Here is a 16,668-nt window from a genome sequence, read left to right as displayed (position 1 = left end):
CTGTCATGCCTGCTGTGAGGGGGTGGGGAGGGGGAACGTAGATCAGAACAGGGGTACTGCTTCCCCTTCGCCCCTGGACATTGCTAATAGAGGAAGGGGGCTGAAATAAATGACTTAAAATAAGAAAGTGTTACGGGGAATTAGAGTCTGGTATGGGCAGGGGGACCACTAGCCCCCACTCCCCTCACAGCGCTGGGGAGAGAACCCAGGTGTCCTGGGTCCCGCCCCCCCTCTGAGGGGTGGGGGCACAAGCTGCTCTGTGCTCGGAGCCACGGCTCAGACTTGGCCACTTCCCCACCAAGGGGGTGAGCGATGGGTCCCTGCAGCGATAGCCGGAGAACTGCACAGCCTGGGCTAGGACCTAGGGCTGCTCGGGGAGATGCATGTGCACACGCCCGCCCACGCCCACACACCACTGGTGAGTTACACTCTGGACCGAGGCCGCCCTGCAATATGCCTGGGGAAGGAGCCAGGCTGGCAAGGCCCAGTGAAGGGGGCACGGGGGGCTCGTTCTCCTGGGCCTCAGACCACCTTCATTGTTCCGTTCTGGTTCCCGCGCCCGGAATCCCCAGGCGCCCAGGCAGAGTGGGGCAAGCAGCTGTCCGGGAGCCCAGCGGGCAGGCGAGGGGGCACCTGCCCCCTGGCGGCCAGGCCAGGTCTCTGCCAAGCCCCAGGAATTTGTACGGGGGGCCGGGTCTGTGGGTGCAGATGGAGCAGGCAGGAATGGGCCATTCTAAAGCTATAGGTCCCAGCGGGTTTGTTAAATCGTCCCAGGGTTAAACTGGCCTGGGTGAACCTCGGCCCCTCAGCCACAGGGCCAACACGAGGGAGACATTCCAGAAAGTCCCACTTCAGCCCAAAGCACCCACTGGTTAGAGCAGGGGCTGGGGGCCAGGACTCCTGGGTTCTCTCCCAGTTCTGGGAGGGCAGTGGGGCCTAGCGGGTGGGGGGGGCTGCAGCTAGTGCCAGGGCCAGGGCTGCCGTTGCGCTCTGCAAGGGGCAGGAAGGCCAGGCTGGTGCTGTCTGTGTACCTCCTGGGGAGCCCCGCGGAGCCCCCTGCCCACTCAGTCGCTGGGAAGCAGCCAGCCGTCAGAGCCAGGGTCAAAGCACGGGGGGGGGGGGCGGGGAGGGCTGGGGCAGAGACAAACGCTCCCGAGGGAAAGCCCCAGCCCCACACTGCTCTGCTCAGCCCCGGGCCTGCAGCGACCAGGGAGACCCTACAGAAACAGCCCAGACGAATGGGAGACCAAACTCACCCCTGGAGCACCCCCTGGCGCACCAGCGTCCCCACCTCCAGCACCCCCTGCACCGCCAGCTGGTCTCTGGTCACAGGTCCGGGCCCAGCCGGGTCGGGGTCAGCCCCAGGAGCGGATCCAGCACAGCCCCCGCAGGCGACGTGGCCATTCCCTGCTCGTCACCCCACCCCTGGGTGCTGCAGGGCTCCTGCTTCGCCCCCCGGCGGGGTACAGCTCCCTGGGGCCCTGCCTGCCAGTCGGCGGCCTCCCGGCCTCCCTGCTTCTCACAGGTTGTCCCTGGACCTCCCCTGCGGCCTGGCTACTCCCTGCGGCTCCTTCACTCAGCCCCTTCCCCTCATTTGCCGCCCTCCCCAGGAACCCGCCACAGCTGGGCTCGTTAGTGCTAACTACTGCTCAGACCGGGATCAGCTGGGGGCCAACTGCCCCCTCACAGGCCAGGCTGAGCCCCACTCCTTGCAAAGGGTCACCAGCCTGTAAGAGGCCCCACTATAACAGCCCCATGTGTGCAGCCCGGGGGGCTCACGGGAGACCCTACGATAACAGCGCAGGCTATTTGGGATGTCTCAGCCCCGCAGCGCAGGGCCCGTAGCTGTGGTGACTTGTGCACAGTTCGCACGCTGTCACCGTGCACCGGGGCACGTCTGAGTGTGTCAGAGCCCAGGACACTGGGGCGGCCAGGCTGATTCTCACGGTCACAAGGAGGTGGGCCCCCCCAGCGAGTGAAGGGCACAGACAGGGCCAGATTGCGTGCTGGGCAGCGAGGAATGCCAGGCTGGTGATGTGGTGCGCGGCCTTTCACATCCGCTGCATGCCAGGGCCCTGGGTCACCCATTGGAAACAGCCACCCACAGTGACACTCACCGCCCGCTCTGGAATGTAGCGGTTCAAATTCCCGGGGGTGGGGCCAGGAGCCAGGACTCCTGGGTTCTGTCCTCAGCTGTAGAAGAATCAGAGTCGGTGAGCCTGGTGTAACTTCAGGGCTAGACCAGGCCTGGGAGTTTGGTGCCAAATGTGGCTCATGAAGCCTGATTCTGTCTCCCCCAGATCCCTGTGCTGGCATCTCCCCGGGTGCCAAGCCCTGCCCCTCAGGCTCAGCGGTGACCGCCCAGGCGCTGCGACAGGGACCAAGGCACTAAACCCTCTGGGCGCTCTCAGCGGGGTGGAGAGGGAGGGTGGCCCAGTGGTCAGGGCTCTGCCGTGGGACTCGGGAGACCTGGGCCAAGTCCGGGCTCCAGGGAACTGCGTGGCCCTGCCTCACCCGGCACAGTGAGGGCAACGCCGCAGCTCTACGGTGATGGGGGCCAGAGACGAACCGGAGCACAGGACAGAGCCCTGGGAAACCGACCCTCCCGGCGAGGGGGGGCTGTTTCGAGCCTTGCCCAGGCGGAGGGGCTCTCCCCTTCCCAGGCACCCCTGGGGTTCTGGTCTGTTTGGCTGCTGAGGATGCAGAGCCGTGGGGCTGGGGCACGCCCGGGGGCCCAGCCGGTCGGGAGCCTGGGTCACTCGCTGGCCCTGTGGCGCCCGTGGGGGCCGGGCGCCATCACAGGAAGCGGGCGCTGGGGACGAAACACTTTTATTGCTGACACACGACTCCAGGTGGCAGGAGAGAGAGGGGTTCAGAGGCCACAGTGATGGGCAGAGGGGGGATGCGCTGCAGGGGGCTCACGAGGGAAGGGCAGGAGCCGTTCTGCAGGGGGCAGGAGCTGCTGAAGGGCCAGAACTAGACGCCAGCCAGACGATCCCACGCGAAGCCACGCACCAGCCTCTGTGGTTAGAGGGGCAGGCGTCACCAGCTGGGATTTGCCAAGGATTCTGCAGGGGCCCAGGGCAGAACCTGGGGGGCCTGGCTGTGGCTGTGGGGCGGCCCCCCTCCCAAGGGGGCAGGAAGGTTTGGTGCCTGAACCCCAGGGGTGCTCCCCCGGCCTGCTCCATCCCTCAGCCTGGCCCCCGCAGAAGGGCAGCAGCATCCGCTGGCTGAGATGCAGGAGCCGCTGGGTGCTGGCAGCAAACAACCCAAGAACAGTATGAGTGAGTGTGTCTGGGGGGGGTGTGTGTGTAGGGGTGTGTGTGGGGGTTTGTGTGTATGGAGTGTGTGTAGGGGTGTGGGGGGGGTTGTGTGCATGGGTGTGAGGGGTGTGTGGGGGTGTGTGTGAGCATGGGGTGGGTGTGGGTTTGTCTGTGTAGGGGTGGGGGTGTGGGTTTGTCTCTAGGGGTGTGTGTAAGGGTGTGTGTGGGTTTGTGTGTATGGAGTGTGTGAGCATGGGGCGTGAGTGTAGGGGTGTATGTGGGGGGGCAGGGGTGTGTGTGTGTGTGTGTCTCTCCCCACTCCCCTTCCCGGCCACCAACCCTCCCCGTCCTTTCCCACCTCACGTCCTGGCGGCCCCCAGGCCTTGGGGCTCCGTGCGCAGGGACGTGGGGGGACGTGGGGGAGGGCTCTGGACAGGGGCAGCCCCTCCCTGTGGGAGGGGGGTCAGAGGTGAGGATGCTGCTGCGTGCCTGGGCGGGGACATGCCCAGACCTTCCTGCTGTGGAGCGTCACATGGGTCACCCTGGCCCCAGAACATTCGGGAGCCCCCCCACCGGGGTCAGCAGCCAGCCAAGGCCCATGGCAGGAAGCAGGGACGCTTGCGGGAGGGGTCTGCGGTTAGGCTGGGTGGGGGGGTTAGCATTTAAATCTGGGCTCTGTGCCCAGTGGGGCAGGATCCCGCATCCCCGAGCTGGGTCCCAGCCCGTTCCACAGGGCCCGCGAGTCTCCAGCTGCGGGAAAACCCAGCGGCGGGACCGCAGAGCGAGGAGCCCGGGGCTCAGCACACGGCTCAGCCCGTACCCTCGCCGGCCCAGAGCCAAGCCCGCCCCGGGGCAGAGCCGGGCAGGGAGCGCTGAGGGCCTGAAACTTCCTGAAATCCAGCTGGTGTTGGTGACAGGCAGAGCCGGAGCGAGTGTCCGTGCGCCGGGTTCCCCTCCAGCCAGGCGACCCCCGAGGCCGGTTCCTGAGCCGCGATGGGTCAGGGGCTAAGCCGTGCCCCTCGGTCCCCTCTGGGGGCCAGTCCCAGCAGGCTGGGGAGCTCCCCACAGACCCCAGGCTGCTCGAGCCACGGTGCCCCTCCTGGGCCCAGGCCGTGGGCGGCTCAGAGGTCAGGGCGTTTTCTGAGTGGGCAGCACCCTGCAGCTGGGCGGGGGGCTGCCGGGCCAAGGAGCCTCCATGGCGTGGAGGACGGATCTACAGGGCCTTGGCGCCCGGCAGCTTGTACTCCTCCATGATCCGCAGCACGTCGTCCAGGATGGAGGGGCCCAGGTCCAGGTCCAGCCCCAGCAGGGACTCGGAGCGCGGGACAGAGGCCCCGGGGGAGCATGGGGGCTCCTGGGTGTCCGTGCCGGCCCGGGTGCCGTAGCCCAGGCCCCAGGGGCCCGGGAAGGAGCCCTCGGAGGAGTCGGCGGAGAAGGAGACGGAGGAGGGCAGCTGGTCGTAGTGCGGGAGGGAGAAGGGCAGGCCCTGCCCGCTGTGGAAACAGCCCTCACCGCAGCTGACGGACATGGAGCGCTGGCTGCTGGGCAGCTCCTCCAGGTGCAGCCGGGGCGGCTTGGGGGGCGCCTGCTCCGGGCTCGGTGCCCCGCTGAAGACAGGCAGGGAGACGGCGCTCTTGAGCAGGCTGCGGTAGCCGCTGGCGGCGGGGCCCCGGGCCAGCTTCTGGCCCACGGCCTGGGCGCTCTGCGAGGCCAGGCGGCGGCCCAGGGGGGGCAGCAGGTCGTACTTGCCCTGCAGGAAGGAGAGTTCCCCGAACATGTCGCCCTCGCCCGCCGGCCCGATGTGGGCGCTGTGCCGGAAGTCCCCCAGCGGCGGGCTGATCATGTCGCTCGACAGCACGTCCCGCAGCCGCAGCTTCCGGCCCCGCTTCGGCGTCGAGGGCTTCAGGTAGATGGGGGTCTTGGCGGGCATGGTGGGGCGGCCGGCGGCTCTGAGGCCTGGCAGGCGCCCCCGGGGGCCAGGCACTTCCCCGAGGCCCAGTCCCTCCCCGGCCTGGCGGGTGCTCTCGGGAGCCCGGCTGGGATGGTACCTTGGGAGCTCAGCCACCAGCAGGACCGGCCCAGGACGTCCCCTTCCTCTGGGGTTTCGCAGGCACCCCCGGTCGGCACGCCAACTCAGGATCCCGGCGTCGGGGCGACCACCCTCGCTCTCGCCCCCTCAGCCGGCCGCGGGGGGCAGCATCTCCACCTGTAACAGCCAGAGCAGGGAGCGTTACCGGGGGGCCACGGCGCTGCCTGGGGCACCCAGCCTGGGGGGTGTTCGCGAACCACGCGGCAGGGAGTGTGGGGCCGGGGCTGAGGCTGGGTTCCCCCAGAGACGGGCCAAGGCAGCAGGGGGGGCTGGGACTTGCAGAGCCGAGACCTGGCATTGCTGGGTCTCAGGGACGCGGCTACAGAGCAGCCCCAGCCCCAGCGAGAACGACCCCCTCCCTGGGGGCTGGTTCCTGGGGCCACTTCCACCCAGCCGGCCTAACGCGCTCCGGGCTCAGACACCTGCTGTCCCCAGTGGGATGGGTTAGCAGCGGCTTCACGTGTGCAAACACCCCCCCACACACAATGACGTACACCGCACACACTTGACAGCCACATGCATACACACACAAAGCTCCCAGCACCGTGCGGACCCCCCCATCCCACCAGCAGCCCCCTGCCCTGCCCGGGGCACGTGCATCACTAGCCGCGGGGGGTCAGGCCCTGCTCCACTTCCGCTGTGCAGCGCGAGGCTCCGACTGCAGCCACCAAGGGGCCAGGAGCAGACCAGGGAACCCTGGGCTGGGCTGTGCTTGAGGGACCCCAATGCGGGGCGCTGGGCAGCCAGCGGGATCCTTCCCACGGGCACCGCTACAACCCGGGCCACCAGGGCTCCCTGGGGCAGCTTTCCAAGAGCCTTCAACTGGGGGGGGGGCGCTGAGTGTGTGCACGCATGGGAGTGCACATGCGTAAGTGTGTGCATCTGAGTGCGTGTGAGTGCACACACGTGTGTGCATGTGCAAATGTGTGAGTGTGCATGTGTGTGTGAGTGTGAGTGCACGTATGTGTGACGAAGTGGGACTGTTCTTAATATTTCCTCTGAATAGTGTGGGGGTGCCTCAGTTTCCCCTAGGCAGTTCTTAAGTCTCTAGGGGGTAGGATAAGGGTGTATGATCGTTGCAGAACCCTAGAGGGCAGGGGTGTGCAGGGGTCTGGACACAGACAATGGCCGACACCCTGTTTCCTGGCACCTGATGGCCTGGGCCCTTCCCCCCTGCCAGGTGAGAGCTAAAGGGTTGGAGAACAAAGGAATCAGGTGACCACCTGGCCCGGGAAAGGAACAAAGCCCAGAGGAGGAGGGGCTGGAGGGAGTTTCAGTTTGGGGCTGGCTGGGACATGGAGTGAAGGGCAGACATAGTTGTCTGGCTCACTGCCCCCCAAAATGGACCCAGCTGAGGGGTCCGGTTCTCTTCACCTGCAAGCTCTGTGTTAGACCATGTTCCTGTCGTCTAATAAACCTCTGTTTCCCCGGCTGGCTGAGAGTCATGTCTGACTGCGAAGTTGGGGGGCAGGACCCTCTGGCTTCCCCAGGAGCCCCGCATGAGCGGACTCGCTGTGGGAAGCGCACGGAGGGGCAGAGGAGGCTGAATGCTCCGAGGTCAGACCCAGGAAGGTGGAAGCCGGGTGAGCTGTGTGTCCTGCAGACAGGCTGCTCCCAGAGAGGAGACTCCCCCAGAGTCCTGCCTGGCTTCGCGGGGAGCAGGTCCAGAGCATCGCCCAGGGACTCCGTGACAACCGGTGGCAGCGGTGGGATGTACTGCACCCCGTGGATGGCGCTTCCTGCAGTAAGTGACTGGGGAGCAGTAAAACGAAGGGGGATTGACGCGGACCAGGTGTGCTGAAGATTCAGAGAGAGACAGTTTCAGGGGGCGGTTAACCCCTGGGAGTGTGTGACCAGAGAGAAGGACTTTTGCAGTAACAGGGGCCCCCAGGGGATTGCAGCGAGCGGTCCAAGGGGCGGAGGAGTCTGCGGCTTGACCCTGGCAAAGAGGGGGTGACCTCGAGAAGGGCTGGCACACGAGGGGTTCTCCCTGGAAACCGTGGGGAGCTGAGAACACACGGGCCTGTGAGTCCACAACACCTTGGGAGGAGCGGAGTGATGGCCTGTCCCCGTCTCCTTCAGAAGGACATTGTAACCCTGTGCAGAAAGAGAGGGTTGAGCATTGGAAAGTTCACCAAAGCACAGTTAATCGTGCGGCTGGAGGAGGATGACCGCTCTAAGGAACAGATTCCTGACCCCAAATGGGGCTATAGCAGGATCTGGAAGCAGCTGGAGCGGGAGCCAGGCACCCCCAAGACTCCTGTCCCCGACCAGACGAGGGTCTTCACGATCGGGTTCCCCATCGGGGGATCGAGACGGACGGGATTGGAGCTGAGTCCGAGAGAGCAAGAGGACTGTGAGAGACAGCGAGAGCCCGAGAAAGAGCTGCAGAAGCAGCAGCAGCATGAACTGGCGGTGGGGGAGCGGAGAGGCCTAGGGGACCCCCCAGAGGTGAGTGGGGATAGATCCCGGGGGGCCAGTTCCGCAGGGAACCTCGAGACTAAATTGCTGCCCCTGGTTAAGGGGGGGGGTGTGGATGCCACCTCACTGCCTTTAGCAGGCTGGCGATTTGAACCAGGGGGACCCTGCGGAAAAGCCCCGGTGTCTAGCTCCCTTGCTGGGTCCCAAGGCCACAGACTCCGTCAGCCAGATGGGTGGGGAGGTGGACAGGCTCCCACTCCTGACCCCAACCTGTATGTCTGTGTGGAGTTCCCTGGGGTCAGGCCCCTCGGACCCCCAGTGGGAGTGGAAGGGGATGGTCAATGGGGAGACATTCCTGGGGTGGCGAGATCCTGGGACAGAGAGAACTGGTGTCAGGCCCTGGGTGGTGCAGCCTCAGATGCTGAGGGGCTGTGTGAGCTGGGTGAGGGTCCCAGGGACGAAGCCCCTCGCCCTGCCTATGGCCCAGATCCCTGTGCAGACCCAGGAGGGGTGGGGCTGGCTGGCTGGCCGTTGGGGTTCTCCAGGACCCCAGCTGCAAGACCCTGTTGTGAGGTGATTGTGTCTCTTTGGGATAGGATCCAGGCCCTGCTCCTGTAATGGCCAAGGGTTTGAATTTGAATCCAGGGAACCAATCGGTGCAGAGGGAAATGGTCAGTGAAAATGCAGATGACCTGGCTGGCAGGGGGGAGGAGCGGCTAGGCTCAGGCTACCTGCCTGCCTGTAACCGTCTGGGCTGGGTGGGACAGAGAGATTCCCCCTCTCCGGTGTGCAAGGGGGGCGGGGAGCCTCAGGGGGCTCACCCTGGCTCTGATGCAGTGAGGAAAGCAGCGAGTTCGCTGCCTACCCCCACTGGGACAGCAAGGGCAGCGCTGAGCACAGTGGGAGCTGAGACCCCAGCTGAGTGGGGGGAGACACAGGCAGGGCAGGGGAGCTGTTGGGAGTGGCAAGATGCTGGGTAAGGAAAGTCTGGATGAGCCTAGGCAGCCTTGTGAGCTGATGGCTGTGTCTAGTCAGCAGGGCGGGAAGGAGAGGAGAGTGGAAGATGGGTGTCCCTGGACCTTACCTGGGTGGAGAATTGTGACAGGGAAGGAAACGTGTCTGTGTCTGTCAGGGGTATTGACTTGCCTGTGGAGGGAGCTACCCTGATCTCCAAGCAGTTGTCTGTGACCAGCCTTGTGTGCTGGGACCAGGGGAATGAGATCCCAAGCTGTGTGTCTGGGAAAGGAGAAAGTGTGTCGGGCTCTTCTTTGTCTATGGAGCAGAGAGAAGGGGCCTTTCAGCCTGTGATGGTTGAGGGGAGTGCAGTTGTCTCAGAGTTGGTTCTGGATTCAGCTAAAGTCCAGGAAGGGACGGGTCCTAAGGGAAGGGAAGGGTCCTAAGTTTGTGTCTGCTCGGGAGAATGGCCCTGTAACAGGTCGCATCCAGTTAGTGTCTATGTAAAATCCCAGAGACCAGACAATTTGGGTGCTTGTATTTTGCCTGATGCTAGTGTGTGGCTGGGAAAGGGTGTAGCAACTCTGTCTAATCAGGGTGAGATCCTAGCCAGGGCACAAGGAGAGCATGAAGGTGTGTGATTGTGTTACCTACTGAGGGTGTGGAAACCTGTAGCAAGAAGGAAAAGATTCCTGAACTTGTGTGTGGCAAAGGGAAGGAGAATGCTTCTGACCGTTTATCTAGGAAGTCTGTAAGTTTGCCTGAAAGGGGATTGTGTAGGAATCCGCCGGATGGACCAGAGGTAATTCTGGATGTAAGGGAGACCCAGAAAGAGTCTGTTGTTGCTCAGGAAAGCGTTCCTCTAGAGCAAGCCCTAGGGAAAGAGGGTAAGAGCAGAATTTCTGTGAGGGGTGACTTGTTGCATAGAAAAGCCCTAGGGAAAGGAATCCTCCTGGAGTCTTTGCAAGCAGTTTACTGCCACTGAAGGGTGTGAAAGTGACCTCTGCCATTTACATTGGTCAAACTGGACAGTCTCTACGTAAAAGAATAAATGGACACAAATCAGATGTCAAGAATTATAACATTCATAAACCAGTCGGAGAACACTTCAATCTCTCTGGTCACGCAATCACAGACATGAAGGTCGCTATCTTAAAACAAAAAAACTTCAAATCCAGACTCCAGCGAGAAACTGCTGAATTGGAATTCATTTGCAAATTGGATACTATTAATTTAGGCTTAAATAGAGACTGGGAGTGGCTAAGTCATTATGCAAGGTAGCCTGTTTCCTCTTGTTTTTTCCTACCTCCCCCCCCCAGATGTTCTGGTTTAACTTGGATTTAAACCTGGAGAGTGGTCAGTTTGGATGAGCTATTACCAGCAGGAGAGTGAGTTTGTGTGTGTATGGGGGTGGGGGGTGTGTGTGAGAAAACCTGGATTTGTGCTGGAAATGGCCCACCTTGATTATCATGCACATTGTGTGGAGAGTTGTCACTTTGGATGGGCTATCACCAGCAGGAGAGTGAATTTGTGTGGGGGATGGAGGGTGAGAAAACCTAGATTTGTGCTGGAAATGGCCCAACTTGATGATCACTTTAGATAAGCTATTACCAGCAGGACAGTGGGGTGGGAGGAGGTATTGGTTCATATTCTCTGTGTATATATAAAGTCTGCTGCAGTTTCCACGGTATGCATCCGATGAAGTGAGCTGTAGCTCACGAAAGCTCATGCTCAAATAAATTGGTTAGTCTCTAAGGTGCCACAAGTCCTCCTTTTCTTTTTGCGAATACAGACTAACATGGCTGTTACTCTGAAACCTGTCATTAAACAAGAAAGTTTCAGTTCCTAACAGCCAGAAATTTTCTGTTGTGAATGGATCCACTGACTTTCCTGTTGAAAGACCCAGTGTGGAGAGCTTTGAGAAGGTCTCAGATGGAGTGAAAGCTGTTAAGGAAGTTAAACAGTCCTCTAACCAAGTGGCTGTGTTTGGCCAGCTTGTTGGGGGAGAAGACCCAATCCCAGTTTGACCCCCTGGAGTTTTGGGGTGTCCAAAGGGCACGGGCTGCATAAACCTTCCCACATGCGGCCTGCGAGTGCTATCGACCACACCCCCGACCTAAGGGAGGGCGTGAAACTGGAAGGGCCTGGTGTAACTCCTACCAAGGAATGGGAGAGATGCTGGGGCATCCACGGGAACGTTGGTGGCTTCGAACTTCCCCAGTTCACCGGCTAAAGTGACCCCGCTCAGTTCGATCTCGAAGGGGGGAGAGATGTGACGAAGTGGGACTGTTCTTAATGTTTACTCTGAATAGTGTGGGGTGCCTCAGTTTCCCCTAGGCAGATCTTGAGTATCAGGGGGTGGGGTAAGGGTGTTTGATCATTGCAGAGCCCTTGAGGGCAGGTGTGTGCAGGGGTCTGGACACAGAGAATGTTTACCCTGTTTCCTGGCCACTGATGGCCTGGGCCCTTCCCCCCTGCAAGGTGAGAGCTAAAGGGTTGGAGAACAAAGGAATCAGGTGACCTCCTGGCCTGGGAAAGGGACAAAGCCCAGAGGAGGAGGGGCTGGAGGGAGTTTCAGTTTGGGGCTGGCTGGGACATGGAGTGAAGTGCAGACCTGGTTGTCTGGCTCCCTGCCCCCCAAAATGGACCTAGCTGAGGGGTCCTGTTCTCTGCACCTACAAGCTGTTTTAGACCATGTTCTGTCATCTAATAAACCTTCTGTTTTACTGTCTGGCTGAGAGTCCCGTCTGACTGCGGAGTTGGGGGCAGGACCCTCTGGCTTCCCCAGGACCCCACCTGGGCGGACTGGCTGTGGGAAGCACAGGGAGGGGCAGAGGAGGCTGAATGCTCCAGGGTCAGACCCAGGAAGGTGGAAGCCGGGTGAGCTGTGTGTCCTGCAGACAGGCTGCTCCCAGAGAGGAGACTCCCCCAGAGCCCTGCCTGGCTTCGTAGGGAGCAGTTCCAGAGCATCGCCCGGGGACTCGGTGACAGCATGTTCATGTGAGTGAGTGTGCATGTGTGAGTGTGTGTCCATGTGCAAGTGTGCACACATGTCTCCCCGGGGGCCTGGCCACCCGGCTCCTTCCGTCCTGCTCCCGCTCTCCAGCCAGTCCCTAGTTTTGTTACCATAAATGGCCAGGCTGCCTCCACTTCCTGCCGGGAATGGACCCAGCGGGGCAGATTAAGGGGGAGGAACCCCCCCCCCCCGCCCATCTCTGCACTGGGGACAGCAGGGCCCAGCCCGCCCTCTCCCAGCCTTTGTGCTGTAGGGCTGGAGACACACAGTGGGGTCTAGTGGTTAGTGCTGGGAGCCAGGACTCCTGGGTTCTCTCCCCGGCTCTGGGAGGGCGGTGGGGGCTGGTGGTTAGATTCACTGACTGTGCCATCTAACAGGGGAGGCGACTGAGTGCAGGAGACACCCCAGAGCAGACGGCACACGGAGTCCTCCAGCTGCGACAGGCACCAGCAGAGCAGTGGATTCATTCAGCGCCATGTCCTGCCCAGGGCTGCCCTCGCGCGTCCCACGCCCAGGGCAAATCGAGGCCAAACCTCGACCCTGGGGGTGGCGCAGATGGTGGGCAGATTGGACCAGATTCACCAGGGGGCCCTTCCCTGAGGCCGCCGACTCTGAGACCTATGGAACCTGCCCGGCGCCGGAGATGTGTCCACACAGCCCAGCGTCAGCCTGCAGCAGGGGCCCAGAGCAGCCCCTTGCACACAAGACCCAGCCAGCATCCTGCCTCCCACTGCAGCCAGGCCCAGCAGCTCCAAAGGAAAGTGCCAGGAACCCGGCCTTGGGCAGCCGTGGGACAGCACAGCGCTGCCTGGTGAGAGCCATGTTCCCCGAGCGATGGCCTGTTACACTCCCGTCCATACCACCTGGAGCATCATCCCAGCAAAGCCTCAGGGCCCCGTCGCGCCAGGCGCTGCCCAGACCCCAGCCAAGATTGGGGACCCGTCGCGCCGGGGGCTGCCCACACCCAGACTGTCTCCATGCTGAAGAGCTCACAACAACCCTATCAGACAAGGCAGACTCATCACCCTGGTTTTATGGATGGGGAACAAAGGCCCAGAGAGATTCCCAGATTCCAAGGCCAGAAGGTACCATGGTGACCGGCTGGTCTGACACCCCTTGACCCCGGTATAACACAGAGAACTGCCCCAGGGGAATCACTAGAGCAGAGCTCTTAGGAAAACCTCCTACCCTGGTTTACAAATGGTCAGTGCTGGAGAATCCCCCAGGTCCCTGGGAAGTTGCTCCAGTGGTTAATTACCCTCACTAGCAAAACTTACACCTTGTTTCCCGGCTGAATTTATCTAGCTTCAAATCCCAGCCGGCAAGCCTGGCGAGCCGGCCAGGAAACATTTGTTCCCCGCAGGCAGCTACAGACGGGGATAAAGTCACCCCTGAACTGTCTCTGTGCTCAGCTAAGCAGCCGGGGCTCCTGCCGTCTGTCGCCCCCAGGAGCTTCCGAACCTGTCAGTCATTCTCCTGGCTCTTCTCAGACCCCCCGATTGATCAGCGGGCCGCAGAACCGGCCCCAGGCTCCCAGCAGCGTCCCACCAGGGCCAAACACAGGGGAAACCACCTCTCTGCTCCTGCTGGAGATTCCCCTGTTCCGGGGCCCAGGGTCGCCAGACAGGGTCATGTCCAGCTGAGTACTCACCACAACCCGCAAACCTTTGTCAGGGTCCCTGCTCCCCCGGCAGCATCCCTCCCCTGTCAGCACGGGCGTATGGCTCCCGTTCTCTGCTCCTAGCCATCTACATTTGCATTCAGCCGCATTAAAACACGCAGTGTTCACCTGTGCCCAGCTTGCCAAGAGATCCGCATCGCTCTGTGCCAGTGACCCGGGCTCGGCTTTGTTTCTCTCTCCCCTCGGTTTAGTGCCATCGGCAGCAACTTGCCTGGGAGGGGTCTGCAGCAGAGCTGGGACAGAATCCAAGTCGCCTGCATCCCTGACCGACCCCGTCACCATGTCACCACCCTGTGCGAGGGCCCCCGCATCCCTGGCCCGCTCCTCCCTGCCTGGCCCAGCCTGCAGCTGCCAGGACAAGCCCGGGGCTCAGGACCCCCAGCCCTGAGGTTCAAGGACCTGGGAACAGGGACTGGCTGGAAACTCCCAGCCCAGTTTCACTCCTAACTAATGTATGGGGAGGGGCCCCCGCCTGCCGAGACCCACCTGGCTCCCCCCTTGGTCCTGCCTCCTCGGGGGCATATGTTCCTGGCTGAGTGGGGTGGGGGGCTTGACCCCGGCTCAGGGCCGGTACAGGAGTGGGGAGGGGGGCCTGGCCGTCAGATGCGAAGCCAGGAATGGCAGGGGGGCGCTGAACCAGCCGAGCAGAGCGCGGAGCGCCACCCTGCCCTTCCAGTGGCACCAGAGGGGGATGCTGCCTGGGAGCCAGGCCCCGCTGCATCTCGAGCTGGGCACCCACCGTCCGACGCGGCCTTTGCCTCGCCCTGCTGAGCTCTCCTTGCCCCGGGCCCGTTCCCCGGTCGTGTCGGTCCCCATGCGCCCAGGCCCATCCCGGCACCGTTCTCCACCCGCGGTGTACCAAGCCAGGCCCAGCGCCTCCCACGAGCCTCTGGGCGAGACCTACCCCCTGGCCAGGCTGCAGGGACCCCGCCAAGCCCTGGGTCGCGCCACAGGGCAGCCGAGCCCCAGGATGCCTCCGGCTGGTGCCTCTGCACCCGTCCACCCTTCTGGCCGAGAAGAGCCGGCACTTGGCGCTCCCCCCTCCGCACACACCCCGGCGTTGTGTAACACTGCAAGGCCCCCCTGCCCCCGGGGAGGATGTGACATGCTGGGTTATAAATAAACCGCACGCCCGGGAGCAGAGCCCCTTTAATGCCAGGGCCGGGGGGAGGGCGTCCAGATTAGGGACTAATCCTGCCCCCAGGGCAAACCCCCCATTCTGGGCTCTGGGGCGTGAAGGGAGCAAACAGAGACGTGGGTCTGGAAATCTGCCCCTGGCAGCACCCGGAGCTACAGACCTGTCCCCGCGCCGGCCACAGCCCCTGGCCCAGGCCAGCCCCCCTGCCCTGTGCCACGGGGAGGGAAAGGGGTTCACGGGCGCAAACTCCGTGGGGCAACCCCGGCTCACCCCCCCCCGAAATAAACCACCCCCCGCCAACACACAAATACACATCTGGCTCCCACGCAGAACACACCACAGCAAAATCTATAGCCGCAGACTGCCCCGTGTTAACGCCCCGTGCACGCAGGGCACGGACACGCACACCCGGACACACCCACCCGCTGACACGCGCGCCCTGGCCGGCCCCAAGCTCCCCCCGCCCCGGGGCCCGGGCTGGCGCCGTTCTGCCCCCCGGGACCCCGCCGCCCCCATGGGCGCCGCACTTGCCTGGGGCCGCTCCCGGCGGCTGGCGCGTCCTGCGCGGGGCTGGCTCCGCAGCCTGGAGCCGGGACTCGGGCGCCGCTGCCCCCCCAGATCCCGGGGCTGGGGGCTCGGGCGGGGAGGGGCCGCCCGAGAGTGACACAGTGCGCGTGCAGCTCTGTGTGCAACCGCGAGTGCACAATGTCAGTGCAAACGTGTGCGTGCAAGCACGTGACGGCGCAAAAGCGGCAGGGTACGCGCGTGTGCAAACGTCTGTGCACACGCGTGCGGATGGGGGAGTGTGCCCACGTGATTGTGCAGCGGGCGTGCAAATCAATGAGCGTGCGATGTGTGCAAACTTGTGAGTGTGCAGACGTGTGAATGCAGGGTTAGCTGGCATGTTTAGACAGGGCTTGGGAGGGACAGGCTGCAGGTGGGGGGCTGTGAGGGGCACAGGCAGGTTCGGGGGAGATCTGGGGGGCACAGAGTGCGGGGCTGTGTTTATGGGGGGTCACACAGACCCATTTATCTGCAGAACTGTTCCATGAGTCAGGGCTTCCTCTCCCTCCTGAGTCTTTGACCCCCCTGGGAGTGGGGGGCGACAGAGCGCGGGTGAGTCAGGGACTGTGACTGTGTAACACACGGATCCCCCCCCCGCCCCGACAGACAGACAGACGCACCCTGTCAGCACTCAGCTAATAATGGGCGAATGAAGCAGGGCGCATTGTGGGGGGAGCCAGGACTCCTGGGTTCTCTCCCTGGCTCTGGGAGAGAAGTGGGATCTAGTTGGGGGGGGGGACTGTGAGCCAGGACTCCTGGGTTCTCTCCTTGGGTCTGGGAGGGAAGTGGGGTCTGGTGGGACGGGGCGGGGAGCTGCGAGCCAGGACTCCTGGGTTATATCCCTGGCTCTGGGAGGGAAGTGGGATCTAGTGGGGGGGGGGGAAGGGGGCTGTGAGCCAGGACTCCTGGGTTCTCTCACTGGCTCTGGGGGGGAAGTAGGGTCTGTTGGGGAGTGGGGCTGGGAGCCAGGACTCCTGGGTTCTCTCCCCGGCTCTGGGAGGGAAGTGGAATCTAGTGATGGGGGGAGGGGGCTGGGAGCCAGGACTCCTGGGTTCTCTCCCCGGCTCTGGGAGGGAAGTGGAATCTAGTGATGGGGGGAGGGGGCTGGGAGCCAGGACTCCTGGGTTCTCTCCCCGGCTCTGGGAGGGAAGTGGAATCTAGTGATGGGGGGAGGGGGCTGGGAGCCAGGACTCCTGGGTTCTCTCCCCCGCTGTCACTCACTCGGTGGGCAATAATGAATCACCCCTCTGCACCTCAGTTTCCCCATCTCTCAAATGGAGCGCCACACCCGCCCCACATGGGCTGGGGTTGGGATGTGTGGGGCGTGTTGCTGGGTCGGGGCAGGGCGCGGAGTCGAATGCCGCTCTTGGCCTCGCAGCCCCTGTGGCACCTTCAAATCCAGTGGAAGAGGCACTCAGCCCCCCAGCTCCAGCAGAGTTTGGACAGAGTGTGAGGCCCTGACACTGGGGCCGGGGGGGGCAGGGCTGTCTGGACCCCCCAGGGCAGGACAGGCCCCGGGTGACCCTGGGCCCCAGTGTGTTC

The 16,668-nt window shown here is 63.1% G+C and overlaps 2 protein-coding genes across 5 annotated transcripts; one reads left to right on the top strand and one right to left on the bottom strand.

The window, feature by feature from the left end:
- Window positions 1–2,819: 2,819 nt before the first annotated feature.
- Window positions 2,820–15,274, bottom strand: LOC140902066 (cdc42 effector protein 2). 3 transcript variants are annotated; one of them, XM_073321722.2, is made up of 3 exons: window positions 14,329–14,460; window positions 13,533–13,657; window positions 2,820–5,469 (listed from the first exon to the last, which is right to left on the bottom strand). In XM_073321722.2, exon 3 carries the CDS (start codon window positions 5,191–5,193, stop codon window positions 4,477–4,479), a length of 717 nt encoding a protein of 238 aa, XP_073177823.2. In that variant the 5' UTR covers window positions 5,194–5,469; window positions 13,533–13,657; window positions 14,329–14,460; the 3' UTR covers window positions 2,820–4,476. The 3 variants fall into 3 exon arrangements, with proteins under 3 accessions (XP_073177823.2, XP_073177820.2, XP_073177824.2); XM_073321719.2 differs by lacking the exons at window positions 13,533–13,657; window positions 14,329–14,460 and adding an exon at window positions 15,094–15,274; XM_073321723.2 differs by lacking the exon at window positions 13,533–13,657.
- Window positions 6,646–13,496, top strand: LOC140902065 (uncharacterized). 2 transcript variants are annotated; one of them, XM_073321718.2, is made up of 2 exons: window positions 6,646–7,803; window positions 12,121–13,496. In XM_073321718.2, exons 1-2 carry the CDS (start codon window positions 7,411–7,413, stop codon window positions 12,556–12,558), a joined length of 831 nt encoding a protein of 276 aa, XP_073177819.2. In that variant the 5' UTR covers window positions 6,646–7,410; the 3' UTR covers window positions 12,559–13,496. The 2 variants fall into 2 exon arrangements, 1 of the variants encoding a protein (XP_073177819.2); XR_012156001.2 differs by lacking the exon at window positions 6,646–7,803 and adding an exon at window positions 10,495–11,727.
- Window positions 15,275–16,668: the final 1,394 nt, after the last annotated feature.

This window comes from Lepidochelys kempii, chromosome 23 (genome assembly GCF_965140285.1).
Source record: "Lepidochelys kempii isolate rLepKem1 chromosome 23, rLepKem1.hap1, whole genome shotgun sequence".
NCBI lineage: Eukaryota > Metazoa > Chordata > Testudines > Cheloniidae > Lepidochelys > Lepidochelys kempii.
This window is presented reverse-complemented; position numbering and strand designations above follow the sequence as displayed.

What these genes read in the sequence shown, in the direction of transcription:
- LOC140902066 (XM_073321719.2), bottom strand. Translation starts at nt 5,193, where the DNA reads ATGCCCGCCAAGACCCCCATCTACCTGAAGCCCTCGACGCCGAAGCGG.
- LOC140902065 (XM_073321718.2), top strand. Translation starts at nt 7,411, where the DNA reads ATGGCCTGTCCCCGTCTCCTTCAGAAGGACATTGTAACCCTGTGCAGA. An exon ending in GCCTAGGGGACCCCCCAGAG is followed by an intron (nt 7,804 to 12,120) that starts GTGAGTGGGGAT and finishes GCCATCTAACAG; the next exon opens with GGGAGGCGACTGAGTGCAGG.